The sequence below is a fragment of the Ahaetulla prasina genome, chromosome 4 (genome assembly GCF_028640845.1).
Source record: "Ahaetulla prasina isolate Xishuangbanna chromosome 4, ASM2864084v1, whole genome shotgun sequence".
NCBI lineage: Eukaryota > Metazoa > Chordata > Lepidosauria > Squamata > Colubridae > Ahaetulla > Ahaetulla prasina.
The window spans coordinates 91,450,156-91,471,167 of record NC_080542.1 but is presented as its reverse complement, the minus strand read 5'-3'; the positions used below and the strand labels follow the sequence as shown (position 1 = coordinate 91,471,167).

At 37.7% G+C, this 21,012-nt stretch overlaps 1 protein-coding gene across 1 annotated transcript; it reads right to left on the bottom strand.

The window, feature by feature from the left end:
* Positions 1-2,608: 2,608 nt before the first annotated feature.
* On the bottom strand, positions 2,609-9,721 carry LOC131198236 (CKLF-like MARVEL transmembrane domain-containing protein 6). The gene is made up of 4 exons (XM_058182727.1): positions 9,593-9,721; positions 4,402-4,578; positions 3,489-3,587; positions 2,609-2,782 (listed from the first exon to the last, which is right to left on the bottom strand). The coding sequence occupies exons 1-4, from the start codon at positions 9,719-9,721 to the stop codon at positions 2,609-2,611; spliced, it is 579 nt and encodes a 192-aa protein (XP_058038710.1).
* Positions 9,722-21,012: the final 11,291 nt, after the last annotated feature.

Sequence of the window (21,012 nt, the reverse complement as noted above, 5' to 3'; positions counted from 1 at the left end):
AAGAGTCATTTAAAGAATGGTTAAAGCAGTGGTTCTCAACCTTTATAGTGCTGCGACCCCTTTAATACAATTCCCCACAACGTGGTGACCCCCAACTGATCTCAGCGCGCCTCAGCAGCCGCAGAAGGGGAAAAAAAGCAGCAAACTGTTTTTTTGAATTTATCGCGCCTGAAGCCATATTGGCTAGAGATCTGAACTGCTTTCGATTGCCTTGAGGACGGAGGCATTAAAGCGTTAAAGCTTTCAAGCTCCCCTTAATAGGGGAGGCATTAAATCCTCCCCTATTAAGTTTATCACGCCTGAAGCCAGATTAGGCTAGCAATTGGGAGTGATTGCAGCTGGCTTGAGAGGGAGACATCAGAGCAAAGATTTCTCTCTTTTTTAATTCATCGTGCCTGAAGCCAATTCGGCTAGCGATTTGAAGAGCCTGCACCTGGCTTGTGGAGTCAACCATTGGAACGCGATTCTTCGACTCGCAAAGTATGCTTCCCACATTTCTGATGGTCTTAGGTGACTCCTGGCAAATCGTCATTCAACCCCCAACGGGTTGCGACCCACAGGTTGAGAACCGCTGGGTTAAAGGCAGGCAAGGTGGGGCCCATATGAATATCCAGAGGATGATGTTGGGTGCCGCACAACAGGATGCCTGTGCCCAGTCTAGTCCAAATCCAAGGAACTGCAGTGCATCCAAAACTACAGTGTATCTTGCCTAAATAGTCTCAGGCTGAGGAAAAGCATCAAACCTAGCCAGCACCAGGGCACCAATTCTCTATTTCTACTCAATATCATTTCGATTTTGAATGGCTTCACTTTTGTGTAGCAAAAATCTTTATTAAAGATTTTATGTGGATCAAAACATTTCTAGTATTCTAAGAATCAGAGGCCTTAATTGAATATATGATCTGTTTTTTTCTGCCTGCAAAAGTAATGACAATCTAAACAAGTGTCTAAAATTGCTTATCCAGTTTTATGCTGCTAACTTTATTGGTGTAGTTAACTGGCCAAGTGCTATTACACATTTCCAGTAGGCCATATTCTATGCAAAGCAGATTAGATAGGTATGGCTTAAAAGGTAATATGACTTCGATGAAGCTCGGATCATGTCATAAGTCACAATAATTCAGGATTCAGGATAGTTTTAACAGCTTAAGCTATGATTAATGGAAGTTGAAGGCTATTAAGAACTGGATCCCTAGAAATTAGCCTTCCAAAAAACTGATAAGAGAACCAAAAATTTAGATGTATAGAATAAAAAAACGCTACAGGTGTGAAAAGAAAATGTCCAGTTATTAGAAAGGTGGAGTGGACATAGTTTCTGGAATGCTGAACAGGACATACCCTTCAATTTTTGATGCAGCTTCCATTTGTATTATAGAAACCTTAATTTTCAAAAGATTGACAACAAAACCCCATTACTTTTTTAAAAGTTTAAGATGATTGATTTAATTTTGGAAAGAATAACAAAATGTTTAGTGGGAAAATGTGGGAACATCTACAGGTATACACAATAAGATTAACTAAATAAAAATCTAAATTTGAATATGAATGACAACATGAAACTGTTTAATGCTCCATTCTATTTATTCCGAAAAGCAATGCATGAGGATTTAACAATCTCAGATAAATTTTTTATCTTCAAAGGAACGCTGCACATTTATTACTCATATATATATATGAACAATAAAATGAGTGCAAGCATTCAGAAATTCAGAAATGATATAATATATGAATAAGGTAAAGGTAAAGGTTCCCCTCGCACATATGTGCTCGATTGTTCCTGACTCTAGGGGGCGGTGCTTATCTTCGTTTCAAAGCCGAAGAAGCCAGAGCTGTCTGAAGACGTCTCCGTGGTCATGTGGTTGGCATGACTCAACGCCAAAGATGCACAGAATGCTGTTACCTTCCCACCAAAGGTGGTCCCTATTTTTCTACTTGCATTTTTACATGCTTTCAAACTGCTAGATTGGCAGAAGCTGGGACAAGTAACAGGAGCTCACCCCATTATGTGGTCCTAGGGATTTGAACCACTGAACTGCCAACCTTTTGATCAACAAGCTCAGTGTCTTAGCCACTGAGCCACCTCATTCCTTAATATATGAATATAGTATAATATAGTTTATAGTTTGTTCAATAGGAATTGTAGATTAAAAAGTAAAAAGCTGAAATAAAATTCAATAATCTAGATACAACCTACAACCTCAACTGAGCCCAAAATTTGCATTGCTAAGCAAGACAGTTGTTAAGTGAGCCTCACAACATTTTGATCTTTTTGTCACAATTGTTAAGTGAAATATTGTAGTTGTTAAGTTAAAAAAAACATTGTTGAGTGAATCTGGCTTCCCCATTGACTTTGCTTGTCAGAAGATCACAAAAGGATCACAAATACAGGCCAGTTGCTAAGAGTTGGAATTCTGATCATATGACCATGGGGATGCTGCAAAAGTCATAAGTATGAAAACGGTCATATGTCCCTTTTTTTCAGAGGTGGTGTAACTTTGAATGGTCACTAAACAAATGGTTATAAATTGAGGACTACCTTTATACCTTAAAGGACAGTATCTCTTCAATTATGATTAGCATGCATTAAAAAGACATTGTGGTTTATAGCTTAGACGCGGTGATTATTTAACATCTCAATGTTACGCCGTTCACGATTGCGATGATTACGACGACTGAGGCCAACTGTTGGGTTGGCCTCTAGCAGCTTCTCTTCAGTGATACGTTTCATGATTATTTGGGCACCATCCACAAGAAATAAGGTACTTGCGCAGAAACCAAATATCTGTTGAAGAAAAAAACCACAATGACCTATGCATCATCCCCTTATATTGGCTTGCACGTACACAGAAACAACGCATGCATGCATACATATTTGAAACAGAAAAATCCTGAAATGTATTTCATGGTTTGTTATTAATAAAATAATTTTGAACCACGGATGACAGGCAATTTAAGGAAGTAGATAAAGAGTCTCTGGAGAGTCTCAATCATCCAGGTTATGGTTATCTCAAAGGTGCTTTTTTAAAAAGGCAACTGAACTCTTTTGGGTTTTTTTCCTTTGTAAACGTTTCGCTTCGCATCCAAGAAGCTTCTTCAGTTTTAACTGACTGGTGGGGAAAGAAAGGATTTATATTCCTTGCAGTCATCTGATTACTGCAGAGTGCTCAGGCCCTCAGAGTGCTAAAGACCAGATGACTTTCCTGGTTTTCATTTCAAAGGACCAATGAACAGATTTGCTTCCTGCAATGCCAGATTACAGGGCCAATGAATTTCCATTTCTTTTACATAGTAAGTGGTTTTATATTATATGGGGCAAGCTTACATTTTAAATCAGGTGAAGATTTTTAAATAGTGCTAATTTTATACAAAGTAAGATATGTTCACACTAGTTTAAATGCTAAGTGTGTGCAATAGCGTTATGGAGCTTGTTCTTCTTTGCTTTAATAACAGTCCTGGCAATTCTAGCAATCTGTCAAATATGAACTCACAATTGCAGTATTTTCAATCAGTTGCTTCTCAGCAGTTATAATAAATATAATCGAAGCCAGGAAGAGCAGCAATCCTACTCCTACAGCAACAAAGAAATCCTACAAAAGAAGAAAAAAGTAAAAGTATCATACATGTCATTTTTATCTTTCATTTCTATCACATTAATTACAGGTAGTTCTCAACTGATCACAGTTCGCTTAGTGACCATTCAGTTAAAATGAAGAAAGTGACTTATGACTGTTTTTCATACTACCATTGCAGTATCCTCATGATCACATGGCCAAACACAGATGCTTGGCAATTGACTCATATGTATGATGGCTGTGGTTTTCTGTGGATCTGGTGATCACTTTTTGTGTCTTTCTGACTAGCAAAGTCAATGGGGAAGCCAGATTCATTTAACTGGGTTACTAATTTAACAATTGCAGTGATTCACTTAACAACTGTGGCAAGACAGGCCATAAAATGGAGCAAAATTGACTTAACAAATGTCTTGTTTAGTAACACAAATTTTGGGCTCAGTTGTGGTCATAAGTTGAGGAGTATCTATATTCAAATAACATTTTTATAATCTAAATTAATCATCAACACATATTGCTGGTTGGAAAGTTAAAATAATGATGTAAGTATTTGCCCTAGCTCAAAATCACCTGTCACCTATTTTTTACTGAGTATCTTTTTTATTGGCATGTGAGATAAACTGAATATAGAGACAAAGCAATAATTCCTCACAAGCAAAATATAATAATCTTCTGTAGGTCTAGCCTTGATGCTACAAAGTTATGAAAATAATGGAAGGAAAGACCGTTGTTTGAAATCTTTATAATGGAGTCACCAAAATTCTTCTCTGTTGACTGTATTAAATTATGTGCTTCCAATTTTTTTTACAAAAATGAAAAGATGCCGCTGTACCATACAAGTTACTGTGTCTTCTCCAGCCTTTTTATAAACAGTAGTGCAGTATAAAACCAGGATGAAGATGCTTAAAATAAGGGCAATGCAGCTCGCAAACTCAAAGACGTAAAGTCCAGGACAGAAGTCGGATCTCGTCACAGCTTCTTCAGCAATAAAGGCTAGGAAGGATAGTATCTGTTGATAAAGAATAAAGATGATTAAGCAAGCAATCGTTTATTGGATGATTCAGTTCTATGTAACAAATCCTTCTTTATTATTTTGAAAGACACATTCTTTTAAAGAAATGCTTTGTTTTGGATCTCGGGCTTCAAGAAAGGAATTTGCATTTATAGAGAATTCAAAATAATGTCAGAATTTGAACAAGGCTTGAATGACTGAGTTATCTACTAAATTATACGTATCTCTTCTACTAATATCAAACTACAGCCATTACCTTTTTCTTTTAGTGGGTATTATTTGAATCAAATAGAAAAAGAAATGCAAATGTCTTACCTATTTTTGCTTATCTATTTTATTCACACAAACAAATATTTGAAGGTGATATGATATGGGAAGAAATACTGCTCAGCAAAATATAATTGGAAATATAAAACATTATCATCAGATGACAAGGAATGCAACCTAACATTCACCAAGTGAGTAGATGAGAGTCAGCAGGGTGTAGTACTTACCAGGACTCAGCAATGATTCAGATTTATTTCAAAGATGGAGCTGTTATGTATGTATGACATAGCATTTAGTTACTACTCTTTAAAACAGTTGTGTCTTTACAAAGTCTGCACAGCTGGTTTAAGAAATAGCAGGCAGCTGATATGTTCACACGTTTGTGCATTCTGAAACACTTTTCCTGAATGTTGCAGAGCTCTATGGTATATATTACTGGCATATGTGAAAAGGTGACATTGTATAGAATGCCTATGAAATTCATAGAATGCGTGACTTTTTAGGCAAAGTATGAAATGTCTGTGTTACTTTAACCTGCTATATACTTTCCCTAGGCATTGTATAGAATACCTAGGTAGTATGCAGAGTGATAAATAAATACTATTTAGGCCAATTACGAAAAGAGAGTCATGAAAAGGGTTAGGATTAGCCCTGCTAATCCTTTATTGAAAAGATGTATATGAAAATGAAAGAAGAAATGCAAAAAAAGTACAGGACTTTCTTACCGGGGAAAAAACAAGAGAAAAAGACTAGTATTGTTATACTTATTGCAACAAAGAAGGTTAGAAGGATATTTTAGCAGGAGTATTTATATTTTGCTGGTTTATCTTTTGGCATTGTACAGAATGCCTAGGATTTCTGTGAAATGTTAAAATCAAAATACTTTGATCTCCCATTTTTGGAATCTACAGATTTCCTAGGCATTATACAAAATGCCCAATGTCACACATTGATAGTAATATTTATAACATAATGAGCAATTCAATAGACAAGACATTTGTCGCTTTTCCAGATATCATTTACAAATCTTCAAATTTAAATACTTTTTTAAAAAAAGATTGTAGCATTCTCCTAAAGGGACTTGGGTGTGAGATAATAAAGCTCTCATAAGATTTGATTATTTCATGAAAAATTTAACAAAAAATTTGTTGATGAGTTAGGTTATTATGTGCAACAGTAAGATGAATTCTGAAAAGACTGTCAAAATTTGATTAAAAATGTCAAAAACAGGAACGAGAAAACTAAAACTTAAATCTCCATTCAGCTATGAAACTTGTATGGATTTAGACCATACAAATCTAAAGTTTATCTTAAGTTATAGTTACATAGACTCTGTGAAAGAAGATTTGCTAGCTGCTCTACACAAAATACTATGGGTTGAAGCAAACAAGTGATAAAATACTAGAATAACATATTATAAAGTTTAATAAAATATAGGAAACGTTGTAGCAAAATATTAGAGAATTAATTTTCTATATGTGCTTAATCAAATAAGTGCAAAGCAGGCTTCGATTATTTTCCCATTAAGATTTCACTTCCTTCCCAAAGAGGAGTTCATAATTATTTCCAATCAATTTTCTGACTGGCGAACTTAAGGCATTTGAGTGACATCCTGGTAATGTGCTTATTCATTTGTTAGCACTGTTTTGGTATTGAAATGCTTTTAAACTAATGACTTTCTCACCAGACTTTGAAGGCTCTTATATCAAAGTTAAAGAACTAATTATGGAGCCATAAATTGTAAAAAGCAAATAGAGGAACAGTATGTTAAAATACAATCTATTAGGGTACTTGATACAACAACGTCATGAAAAAGAAATACTGCCAATAAATGGATTGGTCAATAGTTCACTAGAAAGCAATTTTTTTCTTTTCCCACTTGTATATTCCTTCAAATTTCATAAGTCCATTTCTCAAATTACAGTCCATCTTCTCGAACTCAAATTTTTATCACTTATATATTTCTTCAATTGCCATAACATTTAATGTCCATTCTTCTTACAGTCCATTTTAAAAATTAGTCCATCTTCTAAAGTTCAAATTTTTTTATTTATTTTTTCCGCCCACTTGTATATTCCTTCAAATTTCATAAGTCCATTTCTTAAATTACAATCCAGCTTCTCAAATTCAGGTTTTCATCACTTATATATTTCTTCAATTGTCATAAGATTTAGTATTCAATCTTCCAATACTACTCCATCAATCAAATATCAAGCAAATAATCATTTAGACTACATCCACAATATAACAGTAAACAATTAAAATCATTACATCCACATTATCTGAATTCATAAATTTCACTTTCCAACCTTCACAATTGAGTAATATCATCCTATAGATTTATACCATACAAATAGCAAACAACACAAATCCTATAATTTATATCCTAAACAAATCAATTCCAAAAATTAACCATAATCATCCTATTCACATCTTAAACATTCCTCCCCTCTCCCATTCTATTTTCCATCATTTCCAAACCAGTTAACTTAGCATCTAACAACAAAGGATTCCCACTCTTTAAAACATTAATATAAAAATGTCTCGCTTTCATAACTGAATTAAGAAAATACTTTCTACCTCTAAAATTCACTGACAAACCCATTGGGACTTCCCATCTAAAATGTATCTGATATTTCTTAAACTCATCCACCAAAAAAGCAAATTCTCTTCTATTTCTTAACATTTTAGGAGGAATTTCCTTCATCATTTTTATATCTTGTCCCAATATCTGAAATTTATTTTTATAAGAGGCTTGCAAAATTTCATACCTAACCTTTTTAGTTGTAAAATAAATAACCACATCCCTAGGTACTCTATTTTGTCTTGCCCACCAAGAATTAACACGATAAATTCTTTCAATATTAATCTCAAAATCTTCTGGCTCCACACCCTTTATCTGTGCAAAGGCTTGCGTAAAAATCTCCTTTAAGTTTTCCTTCCTATTTTGTTTCAACCCCCTCACCCTTATAGCATATTCCATTAATCTATATTGTAATATTACTCTTTCTTCATCTGCCCTATCTACCTTTGCCTTTATATCTTCCATCTTATTATCTAAGTTCCAATTGTTTTGATCTTTTTGAATTTCTTCTATTTTCCTTTGCAGCTCTAAATTAGCTTTATTAAATTCTGCAAGATCATCCTGCATCTGAATACAAGAACTTAATATTTGCGCAATTGCATCCTTTACCATTTTCATTTCCCTCTTCTGCTCAAATTTGAATTTGAGAAGATGGATTAATTTTAAAAAATGGACTGTAAGAAGAAGCAATATGTGAAGTTGGTATTGTTTCTTTTCTTTTTTTTATTATTCTTTCCTATCTTTTTTATTTTTATTGTGAGGGGATCTATAGTTTTAAATTTTTTTAAGGTGGGAGTTATGTATATTTTGTATACTTTAGCTTGTGATTGTTGGTTATAATACCCGGTATTTGCTCTGGGAAGTCTGGGGGAAGGGGAGGGGGAAGGGGAAAATGAATCAACAAGTGATACATGGACTGATTATTAATGTACAGTAATTTTTGAAGATATGAAATTAAAAAATTTAAAATGATATTGGGGATGCTCGACTGCCATTTCAGGAAGAAAAGGAGAGAGGAGTAGAAGGAGGGAAGAAAGTAGATAGGAAAGTGTAGAGAAGGAGGAGGGGAATAAGAGGGTTAGATAGGGTGGAAGAAGGGAGGAGTGGAGAAGGAGGAGAGGAAGTAGTAAAGTGAAGGGGATGAAGGATAAGGGAAAGTAGTAGAGGGTAGAGAGGGAAGTTGTGTAGTAAGGAAGTGGCAGTCGGGCAGGCCTGAATTAGTAATAAATAAAAATTAATGATTAATGATGAAAAAAAAATAGTTCACTAGAAAGCAGTGGAATCAAATGGGAACTTGAATCTAGATCATCCTGCTTCTTCTTTTCCAACCTTTAACCACGAAGCGGGGGCGGGCGGGGGGGGGAGTAGTTAAAGTAAGCGAACAGTTCCTTCATTTCCATGCAAAAAGTGCCCGAATCGAAAAGCTGTCCTCTCTAAACTTTACCGAGCAATGCCGCTTGTAATACGGACAAAGATTAGAATTAATCAACCGTCTAGCGCAGCTTCTCAGAATGATGTGAAAACAGCCCCAAATAAGCCGCACGAACGGCGGCTTCAGACCCGTAAGACCAGCGACAGCAAAAATGGCCCAGAAAATAAGTCACTTTCTCAAAAAAAGCTATCCAAAAGCTGGCGGACAAGAGTTTGCAATTACGGGTTTACAGTCCACATGTTAGATATTCGATGAGGCGCCAACAGGATAGTACCCCCTTCTCTCCCAGGCCCTCCATGTAAAACATCGGTAGTGAGAAGTGAGCTCCGCTAGAATTAGTGATGATTTAAAAAACGTTTTAAAAGCGCCAGTTTGGTCTAGGGCTAGAACAGAAGATCGGGAGTTTAGTCCCTAGTCAGCTAAGGGACTTTTGAGTCAGTCATTCTCTCTCTCTCAATCCAACCATCTCATAGGATTGTTGTAGGAAAAGTAGGAGGAGGAAGGTGGGTTAACATGTGTTCACCGCTTTGAGATATTTGTAAAAATATTAAAAGCAGAATGCAAATAAGTAATAAATGTAAAATAAATAAACTTCCGAAGTCTTCCACGCCTACAAATTGCTGAAAACGAAGACAAAACAAAGAATGGAAGACGGCGCCGAAGAGAGGGTCGGCTGTGCCACCTGCTCGTTTCCGCCCTCCCTTACCTATTCATAAAACCCAACTTACCACTTGCGCAAACTTGAGGGATAGTCGCCAGTTGCTCAAGTTCTTGAGGGTGCAATGCTCCGTGCAAATACACTTCCTCGGTCTGGTCACTGCGCCGGGTTGTTCGTAAAACGGCACTCCGTTCTCCATGGCCACAAAATAATAGAAAGGGCAGACGAAAGCAAGTTCTCCAAGAAAATAGAAAGAAAAGGAGTCGCGGTCTCAGCCCAGAGAACCGCAACTGCCCTCTAGCTATGCTGCGCCGAACCTCGAAGAGGAGGAAGGGAAAGCGGCTTGGATTGCTCCTCTGTCTCCAAACTGAAGGAATAGCCCTGAACTTCTCCGCGGGTATGATAAAAAAGCCCCGGAAAAAAACTTCCAGCCTATCAAAGCAGCAGGGAGGTCCCAGAAAGTTCGGCTCAGGGCCAAATGCTCCCCACAAAGCTTACAGCGCTGAAGCATCAGTTTGGGAAAGGGGTTATGGCCAGAGAAAGAGGATGAACTGTCCCTCCCCCTCCACTCTCCTATTTTGCAATTTTTTTGATTCTTAATTTTGATTCTTAATTCCCTGTTGAATAGCCCTTGAAACTGAAGGCACACAACTTATTAAAAGATTTTTTTAACTAGAGCAAAGTACATTTAAAAGGCTAATAAAAGCAGTAATTCTTTATTGTGGTCATACAACATTGCACCTTATAGTGGCTTTCCATTTTCCATCCCTTTTTCAGCATTAAAATATCCATATATGATTGACAAGTTTACATTTGAATTACAACCTTGGAAAAATGCAAAAAAAAATTCACTTTTTGTTTTAAACAGCTTTTAAGGGGCAGTTCATTTACAAGAGTCTAATATTCACTATGAAAATGACTAGGAAAGATATGTTATCAAGGTTTGTCAAACCCCAACATGTGTTTGTCAAAAACAGATTTACCCAGACTAATCTTATTGCATTCTTTGACAAAATGACAAAATTAGTGGACCAGATGAATGCTGTCGATATAATTTACTTGGACTTCAGTGAATTATTTGATAAAGTAGACCATAACCTACTACTAGGTAAAGTAGAAAAATGTAGGTTAGACAGCACCACCACCAGATGGATTCATAACTGGCTGACAAACCGCATTCAACGTGTAGTCCTCAATGGAACTACATCCACATGGAGGGAAGTATGCAGTGGAGTACCCCAAGGCTCTGTTTTAGGCCCAGTACTCTTCAACATCTTCATCAATGACTTCGACAAGGGGATAGATGGGGAACTCATCAAATTTGCAGATGATACCAAGCTGGCAGGAATAGCCAAGACTCCAGAAGATAGGCTCAAGATACAGAAGGATTTTGACAGACTTGAACATTGGGCACTATCTAACAAAATGAAATTCAACAGTGAAAAAAGTAAGGTTCTACATTTAGGCAAAAAAAAAGATGCACAGGTACTGTATATGTGGTACCTTGCTCAATAGTAGTAACTGTGAGAGGGATCTTGGAGTTCTAGTGGACAACCATTTAGATATGAACCAGCAGTGTGCAGCAGCCGCCAAAAAAGCCAACACGGTTCTGGGCTACATTAATAGAGGGATAGAATCAAGATCACGTGAAGTGTTAATACCAGGGGTGAAATCTAAAAATTTTCTGTACCGGTTCTGTGGGCGTGGCTTAATTGGTGGGCGTGAGTTGGTGGTCAGATGACTGGGTGAGTGTGGCCAATAATAATAAATAAAAATAATAAACAAAATATAAAAAACAATAAGAGGTATCAAAAACCAGCTTTCACACTTTACACACACACAACACAACACAACAGACTCACACACAATGTAAAAGCAACTGCACTTCACACTTCATACAGCCACAAAAAGCTCAAAAACCAACTTTCACGCTTTACACACACACAACTCTCTCTCTCACACACACACACACAAAATGCCACATACAGCTTTCTGAGATTTTGTGTGTTTGTGTAGTTAGAGTAAAACACTACAAAAACACACCAAATCTCAGAAAGCTGCACAAATATTTTATTATTTTATTTTATTTTATTTTATTGTGGACTTCAAATCCCAGAGTTCCTCAGCCAGCAAAGCAGGAAGTCAAAGCAAGCTTTTTCTTTTCTTCAGTAGCTGAAGAAAGCATGGAGTTGCCAGCCCAAAAGAGCAGTAATTATAGGTAAGTGAGGAGGGGGAATTGGCTGGGCATGGGTGGGGGCTCTTGTAAGTGGGGGCTGTTAAAAAGTGAGTTTAAAAGCCTGTGAGGATCAGGAAACTCCTCTGGGATCCTCAGAGGAGGCTTTTAAAATCTTGGTTTTTTTTTCTTGTTTTTTTCCCCCTTCGGCTGAAGAGATTTTTTAAAAAAAAACTTTTAAAGGGTTTTGATGATCTCTGCTCAGCCCTGGGATCATCAGAGTGGTGTTTTTTTTTTAATTTTAAAGGCATGTTTCGGCTGAAGAAAAACTTTTAAAAGTAAAAAAAAAAACCTCTGCTGATGATGCGGCTCAGCAGAGGCAGGGGGGCGGGGCCAGAGATTTTTGCTCCTGGTCTTCCGAACCAGCAGCTGCCATCACTACCTAATCGGGAGAGCTGGTGCAAACCGGGAGCATTTCACCCCTGGTTAATACCACTTTATAATGTTTTGGTAAGGCCATACTTGGAATATTGCATTCAGTTCTGGTCGCCACGATGTAAAAAAGATGTTGAAACTCTAGAAAGAGTGCAGAGAAGAGCCACAAAGATGCTTAGGGGACTGGAGGCTAAAACATATAAAGAATGGTTGCAGGAACTCGGTATGTCTAGTTTAATGAAAAAAGGACTAAGGGAGACATGATAGCAGTGTTCCAATATCTCAGGGGTTGCCACAAAGAAGAGGGAGTCAAACTATTCTCCAAAGCACCTGAGGGTAGAACAAGAAGCAATGGGTGGAAACTAATCAAGGAGAGAAGCAACTTAGAACTAAGGAAAAATTTCCTGAAAGTTAGAACAATTAATAAGTGGAACAACTTGTATAGAGAAGTTGTGAATGCTCTAACACTGGAAATTTTTAAGATGTTGGATAACCATTTGTCTGAAATAGTGTAGGGTTTCCTGCCTAAGCATGGGGTTGGACTAGAAGACCTCCAAGGTCCCTTCAAACTCTGTTGTTATGATATGATAAGGTGCATTTGCTTTAACAACGATCAGTAGTACTACTTAACACTGGAAAAATCAGAATAACTAATGCAATTAACTAATGCAGAATTATTTCCAATCAAGAATATGTTTGTATTATTCATCCATCACTACAGTTCCATTGTCCCTTATTTGAAATATGACACTTCATGTTTTAGTTCTAAGCTATGCTTTTTACATTGTGTAATTATATCACATCTGCTACTTTATTTTTTTAAAGCAGGAATGGAAGTGTAGCAAACATCTCTAATTAGTAAAAGTATTCGGATAATAAACAATTCTTGTATACATATTAGTATCTGGCAAGCAACTACCCATAATCGCTTTGAAATATTACAGATTTAATTTAATTTGTCATGTTAATCTTTAAAACTGTATTTCCATGAATTCCTTACAGCACTGAGAATGAGTTTTATTTGTTGGCCTTTCAGAAAGTACTACAGTGACTTAACTACACAGTTATATTCAAAGCATACTCCTTTGACTGCAGTGTAACTCATTGTCAGGCAAATAAATATGTAGAGCATAGGATTATTTAGCATCTCTGAAGCTAAAGAAAGGTATTCTGCAATGAGGTTTTATCATTAAAATTTCATAACTATGCCCACAAGGCAGTGGGAAAACTTTCCTAGCTATTTAAATACTGTTTTAATACATATTGTGCTACATCAGGATTTTTAAATAACAGTTTATTGAAGTAGCTGTAACATTACAGTTTATACATTCTTAAATTTCAGTGGCTCTGTTCACACATTGTACTAAGCTAAAAATAAACTTTATACAATATGTGAATCTAAACAATTAATATGATTTTGTTCCATGCTTCAATATATGGTAAACTGAGCTACACTTGTCTATATAACATGAGGTAAGATTATGGTTCAAGATGAAGGGATTATGGTTCAAGATGAAGAACTTACTTTGGAAAAGTGTGAACCTACTTTGGAAAAGTGTGTATCAAGTATTAAAGATCGGTCACACAAGAAGAGCAAGGTATCCAAAAAGAGAAGCCACCTTCTGATTGGTGATTCAATTGTAAGGGATGTAAATTTAGGAAAGGATATGGAGGTTTTGAAAGACGTCAGGTGTCTACCTGGTGCTACTGCCAGCAGAGACAAGAGACGTATTCTTAAGATAGTCAAGAATGCCAGTAAGGATTCTGATGTTGATGCTATTATACACCTTGGCACAAATGATCTGTCCCAAAAGGATGTGCTTTCTGTGCAGAATGATTTCCAGAGCTTAGGGTATGAACTTAATAGCATAGGTTGTAGGCTTAACTTTTCAGAGGTTTTACCAGTACATAAGGAACAAAAGGTAAAGGCCAGCGTGTAGTGGAGTTTAATGTGTGGCTAAAGGAGTGGTGTAAAGGAAGGCTTTGGTTTTATTAGTCATGATGTCTGCAACTGGTCCAATGAAAAATTGTACAAAGAGATGGATTGCATCCATCAAAGAAAGGGACTGAGTTACTTAGCAATACATTCACAGATTTTCTGGATAAACATTTAAACTGACAGTGGGGACAGAGAATTAACTGATAAGAAAATTTCTGTCCCCAGCAATAGAAAACTAAAAGGGTTATCAGTGCATGTAACATAGATGTCTGTATGGGTAAGACTATCAACCATGCTATCAAGCAAAACCAAGCATTTAACAGTGAGTGCCATACCATGTGCACTAAACCAACAGGTGGCATGAAAGTAGGGCAGTCAACACAGGTTATGTAGACAGTAAACACAAGATCAATCCAAATGGACTCAAATGTCTATACACCAATGCACAGAGTATGAGGAATAAACAGGGTGAATTAGAAATCCAAGTAAATGAGGGTAGATATGATATTGTTGCCATTACGGAAACTTGGTGGGATGAAACTGACAAATGGAACATACAGCTAGAGGGATATAAATTATTTAAAAGAAATAGACCAAATAAAAGAGGAGGTGGAGTTGCACTATATATAAGAAATAACTACATCTCTACAGAAATAGAGCACAACAATGATGAAAATCATCTTGAATGTATTTGGGTCAATATAAAAGGGTGAAAACGATATTGCCATAGGTCTATACTATAGGCCACCCAACCAAACAGAGGAAGTAGATGAACTTTTTGCTAGACAGCTAACTAAGATATGTAGGAAGCACATCACAGTAGTAATGGGAGATTTTAACTACCCTGACATCAACTGGGAAACAAACTCTGCACCAAGTGGAAGATCCAACAGATTCCTAACAAACCTAGCAGACAACTTTGTTTCCCAAAAATAGAGAAGGCGACAAGGGATCAGCCATATTGGACTTAATTCTCACTAACAGAGATGAAATGATAGAAGGTGTTGAAGCTACAGGAACCTTGGGGCAAGTGACCACGCAATATTGGAATTCAACATTAAGCAAATACAAGTAGTAGAACAAAGTCAAACTAGAGTCTTGGACTTTAAGAGAGCTAATTTCAATAAACTTAGAGAGATCTTGAGAAGGATTCAATGGATGAGAATCCTCAGGAAAAACAACTCAAGAAGCTTGGGAAATTTTGAAAAGTGAGATTATAAAAGCACAGTCTAACACAATACCAATGAAGAAGAAAAATAGTAGATCACAAAAGAAACCAGCATGGATGCATAAAGAACTATCTGACAAATTGAAAGACAAAAGGACAAATATAAAAATGGAAAGAGGGCAAATAACTAAGGCAGAATATCAGCAACAGCCCGAGCCTGTAAAGATGAAGTGAGGAAAGCTAAGGCTCACAATGAACAAAGGCTAGCGACAAAAGTAAAAATAATAAAAAGCTTCTTCCAACATGTTAAAACAAGAAAAAGTCAAGGAAACAATTGGCCCATTGCTGGGAGAAAGTGGCAAGAAGATGACAAGCAACAGGAGAAAGCAGATCTACTTAACTCATATTTTGCATCTGTCTTTACACAAAAGGAAAAACAATCCAACCTATCAAAACAGCACTACAAAAACAGATTAGAAACACAAGTTAAAATAGGGAAGAAAATGGTAAGTGAACACCTGTCTACCCTAGACGAGTTCAAATCACCAGGACCGGATGGATTACACCCCAAGGTTCTGAAGGAACTGGCAGACGTGATCTCAGAACCACTGAACTATATCTTTCAAAGATCCTGGAGCACAGGGGAGCTGCCAGAGGACTGGAAAAGAGCTGATGTAGTTCCCATCTTCAAAAAGGAAAAAAACAGATCCAGGAAACTACAGACCTATCAGTCTGACCTCAATACCGGGGAAGATTCTGGAAAAGATAATCAAGCAACGAATCACCGAACACCTAGAAGCAAACAAAGTAATAACCAAAAGCCAACATGGGTTTGTCAAAACAGATCATGCCAGACTAATCTTATCGCATTCTTTGACAAAATGACAAAATTAGTAGACCAGAGGAATGCTGTTGATATAATTTACTTGGACTTCAGTAAAGCATTTGATAAAGTAGACCATAACCTACTACTAGATAAAGTAGAAAATGTGGGTTAGACAGCACCACCACCAGATGGATTCGTAACTGGCTGACCAACCGCACTCAACGTGTAGTCCTCAACGGAACTACATCCACATGGAGGGAAGTATGCAGTGGAGTACCCCAAGGCTCTGTTTTAGGTCCAGTACTCTTCAACATCTTCATCAATGACTTGGACGAGGGATAGATGGGGAACTCATCAAATTTGCAGATGACACCAAGCTGGCAGGAATAGCCAACACTCCAGAAGATAGGCTCAAGTTACAGAAAGATCTTGACAGACTTGAACATTGGGCTATCTAACAAAATGAAATTCAACAGTGAAAAAGTAAGGTTCTACATTTAGGCCAAAAACAAAATGCACCAGTACCGTATATGTGGTACCTTGCTCAATAGTAGTACCTGTGAGAGGGATCTTGGAGTCCTAGTGGATAACCATTTAGATATGAGCCAGCAGTGCAGCAGCTGTTAAAAAGCCAACACAGTTCTGGGCTGCATAAACAGAGGGATAGAATCAAGATCACGTGAAGTGCTAGTACCACTTTATAATGCCTTGGTAAGGCCACACTTGGAATATTGCATCCAGTTTTGGTCGCCACGATGTAAAAAAGATGTTGAGACTCTAGAAAGAGTGCAGAGAAGAGCAACAAAGATGATTAGGGACTGGAGGATAAAACATATGAAGAACGGTTGCAGGAACTGGGTATGTCTAGTTTAACAAAAAGAAGGACCAGGGGAGACATGATAGCAGTGTTCCAATATCTCAGGGGCTGCCACAGAGAAGTGGGAGTCGGGCTGTTCTCCAGAGCACCTGAGGGTAGAACAAGAAGCAATGGGTGGAAACTGATCAAGGAAAGAAGCAACTTAGAACTAAGGAGAAATTTCCTGACAGTTAGAACAATTAATAAGTGGAACAACTTGCCTTCAGAAGTTGTGAATGCTCCAACACTGGAAATTTTTAAGAAAATGTTGGATAACCATCTGACTGAGATGGTGTAGGGTTTCCTGCCTGGGCAGGGGGTTGGACTAGAAGGCCTCCAAGGTCCCTTCCAACTCTGATGTTATGTTATGTTATGTATTTATCTGAAAAAAATGGCAATAGTTTTCTGGTGGCAAATTGGGGTCTGTCTGAAAAGAAATATGCAAGTAAGATCTATGATATTTACCAAGTAAAATATTGAAAACATAAATAAAAAAATAGTTTGGTTGTTTTTCATTTCTGAGAATAATTTATACAAAGATTGCTTACAGACTTAGCAGCTAGGTGGGTAATAATTCTGTAAAGCACATACAAGGCTGTGTGAAGATAAGGTATTCAAATATTGCCCTCTAGTGGCTCTTCATGTAATTCATATCCATGTAATGTAATTCATGTAGTTACTTATGTAATTACCTTCATGGATTACTGCCTTGTCCTGGTGAAGGAGCTTGCGTAGCTCAATGAAGCTATGAGCTATTCCGTGCAGGGCCATCCAAGACGGACCGGTCATAGCAGAGAGCTCTGACAAAATGTGGATCCACTGGAAAAGGAAATGGCAACCCACTCTAGTATCTTTGCCATGAAAACCCCATGGACAGCACCAAAAGGGAAAAAGATAGGATGCTGGAAGATGAGCCCCTCAGGTCAGAAGGTGTTCAATTTGCAACTAGGGAAGAACAGAGGGCTAGTACTAGTAGTGCCAGAAAGAGTGAAGTGACTGGGCCAAAGCCAAAAGGACGCTCCACCGGTGGATGTATCTGGTGGTGAAAGCAAAGTCCGATGTTGTAAAGAACTAGTCTCCATAGGAACCTGGAATGTAAGATCCATGAATCAAGGCAAGCTGGATGTGATCAAAAAAGAGATGACAAGACTGAACATCGACATCTTAGGAATCAGCAAACTAAAATGGACAGGAATGGGTGAATTTAATTCAGATGACCATCAGGTATACTACTGCGGGCAAGAATCCTTCAGAAAAAATGGAGTAACCTTCATAGTCAATAAAAGAGTAGGAAAAGCAATACGGGGATACAATTCCCAAAATGACAGAATAATCTCTGTTTGAATCGAAGGCAAACCGTTCAATATCCCAATAGTCCAAGTCTATGCCACAACTACTGGTGCAGAAGAGAATGAAATTGACCAGTTCTATGAAGCCCTACAGCACCAAAAATGATGTCCTTATTATCATGGGAGATTGGAATGCTAAAAGTAGGAAGTGAAAAGATAACCAGAATAACAGGCAAGTTTGGCCTTGGAGTACAAAATGAAACAGGGCACAGGCTGATAGAATTTTGTCAAGAGAATATGATGGTCATAGCAAACACTCTTTTCCAACAACCCAAGAGACGACTCTACACATGGACATCACCAGATAGCCAACACAGAAATCAGATTGACTATGTGCTCTGCAGCCAAAGATGGAGAAGCTCTATACAGTGAGTAAAAACAAGACCAGGAGCTGACTATGGCTCAGATCATGAGCTTCTTGTTACAAATTTAGGCTTAAATTGAAGAAAGTAGGGAAAAGCACTAGGCCACTCGGGTATGAATTAAATCATATCCCTGATGAATATATAGTAGAGGTGACAAATAGATTTAAGGAATTAGATCTGATAGACAGAGTGCCTAAAGAACTATGGATGAAGGTTTGCAATATTGTACAAGAGATAGTAACTAACACCATCCCAAAGAAAAAGAAAGGCAAGAAAACAAAATGGCTGTCTGAGGAAGCTTTGCAAATAGCTGAGGAAGGAAGGGAAGTAAAAGGCAAGAGAGAAAGAGAAAGATACACCCAACTGAATGCAGAATTCCAGAGAATAGCTAGAAGAGATAAGAATGCCTTCTTAAATGAACAGTGCAAAGAAATAGAAGAAATAGAATAGGAAGGACCAGAGATCTCTTCAAGAAAATTGGAGATATGAAGGGAACGTTTCATGCAAAGATGGGTCTAACACAGGCAGAAGAGATTAAGAAGAGGTGGCAAAATTACACAGAAGAACTATACAAGAATGAGCTTAACATCACTGATAACCACGATGGGGTGGTCACTGACCTCGAGCCAGACATCCTAGAATGTGAAGTCAAATGGGTCTTAGGAAAGCTGAGCAACAACAGTGGAGGTGACAGTATTCTAGCTGAGCTATTCAAAATCTTAAAAGAAAAGGCAGTAAAAGTGCTATACTCAATTTTCCAGCAAATTTGGAAAACGCAACAGTGGCCACAGGATTGGAAAAGGTCAGTTTACATTCCAATTCCAAAGAAAGGCAATGCCAAAGAATGTTCAAATTATCACACCATTGCACTCATCTCATATGCTAGTAAGGTTATGCTTAACATCCTACAAGCTAAGCTCCAGCAGTATGTGGATCGAGAACTACCAGAAGTACAGGCAGGATTTGGAAGAGGCAGAGAAACCAGAGATCAAATTGCCAACATAGGCTGAATCATGGAGAAAGCTAGGGAGTTCCAGAAAAACATCTATTTCTGCTTCATTGACTATGCTAAAGCCTTTGATTGTGTGGATCACAACAAATTGTGACAAGTTCTTAAAGATATGGGAGTACCAGACCATCTTATTTGTCTCTTGAGATACCTATATGAGGATCAAGAAGCAACAGTGAGAACTGATTGGTTCAAAATTGAGAAAGGAATCCGGGAAGGCTGTATACTGTCACCCTGCCTATTCAACTTATATGCAGAGCACATCATGAAAAAGGCGGGGCTAGATGAATCAAAAGTTGGAATTAAGATTGCCGAGAGAAATATCAACAACCTCAGAAATGCAGATGATAGATCCACTTTAATGGCAGAAAGTGAAGAGGAACTAAAGAGCCTCTTGATGCCAGTGAAGAAGGAGAGTGCAAAAATTGGCTTGAAACTCATCATTAAGAAAACTAAGATCATGGCATCTGGCCCTCTCAATTCCTGGCAAATAGATGGCGAAGAAATGGAGGTAGTGACAGGTTTTATTTTTCTAGGCTCCAAGATCACAGCAGATGGGGGCTGCAGTCAAGAAATTAAAAGACGCTTGCTCCTGGGGAGGAAAGCTATGGCAAATCTAGACAGCATATTAAAAAGCAGAGACATCACCTTGCCAACAAAAGTGCTATGGTCAAGTCAAGGCTATGGTTTTGCCAGCTGCAATGTATGGCTGTGAAAGTTGGACCAAAAGAAAGGCTGAGCATCAAAGAATTGAGGCCTTTGAACTATGGTGCTGAAGAAGACTCCTGTGAGTCCCTTGGACTGCAAGGCGGTCAAACCGGTCAGTCCTAGAGGAGATCAACCCTGACTGCTCTTTAGAAGGCCAAGTCCTGAAAATGAAACTCAAATACTTTGGCCACCTAATGAAAAGACTCACTGGAGAAGAGTCTAATGCTGGGAAAGATTGAGGGCAAAAGAAGAAGGGGACGACCCAGAATGAGGTGGCTGGATGGAGTCATTGAAGCAGTCGACATGAGCTTAAATGGACTTAAATGGAGGATGGTAGAGGACAGGTGGTGCTTACTTTGGAAGGTTGCAGGGAAGCTTCCAAGTACTTACAATTTCTCAGGAATAGATTTAACATCAGTAACTAATTAATGACTACGTTAATCACTTTCAATTATTTTCTTTTTCATACAGTTACATTTGATGTTTGGAGGTTGCCTGGACAGATCCCTGCAGTTTTCTTGACTCGATTTTTTCATAAGTGGTTTGCCATTGCCTTTTCCCAGGGCAGAAAAAAAGTGATTATAGCTGCCTTTGTGCCCAAGATAGGAAGGACCAGAATTCACCGTCTTCCAATTTCTAATTGATGCTACATCAAATTGGCT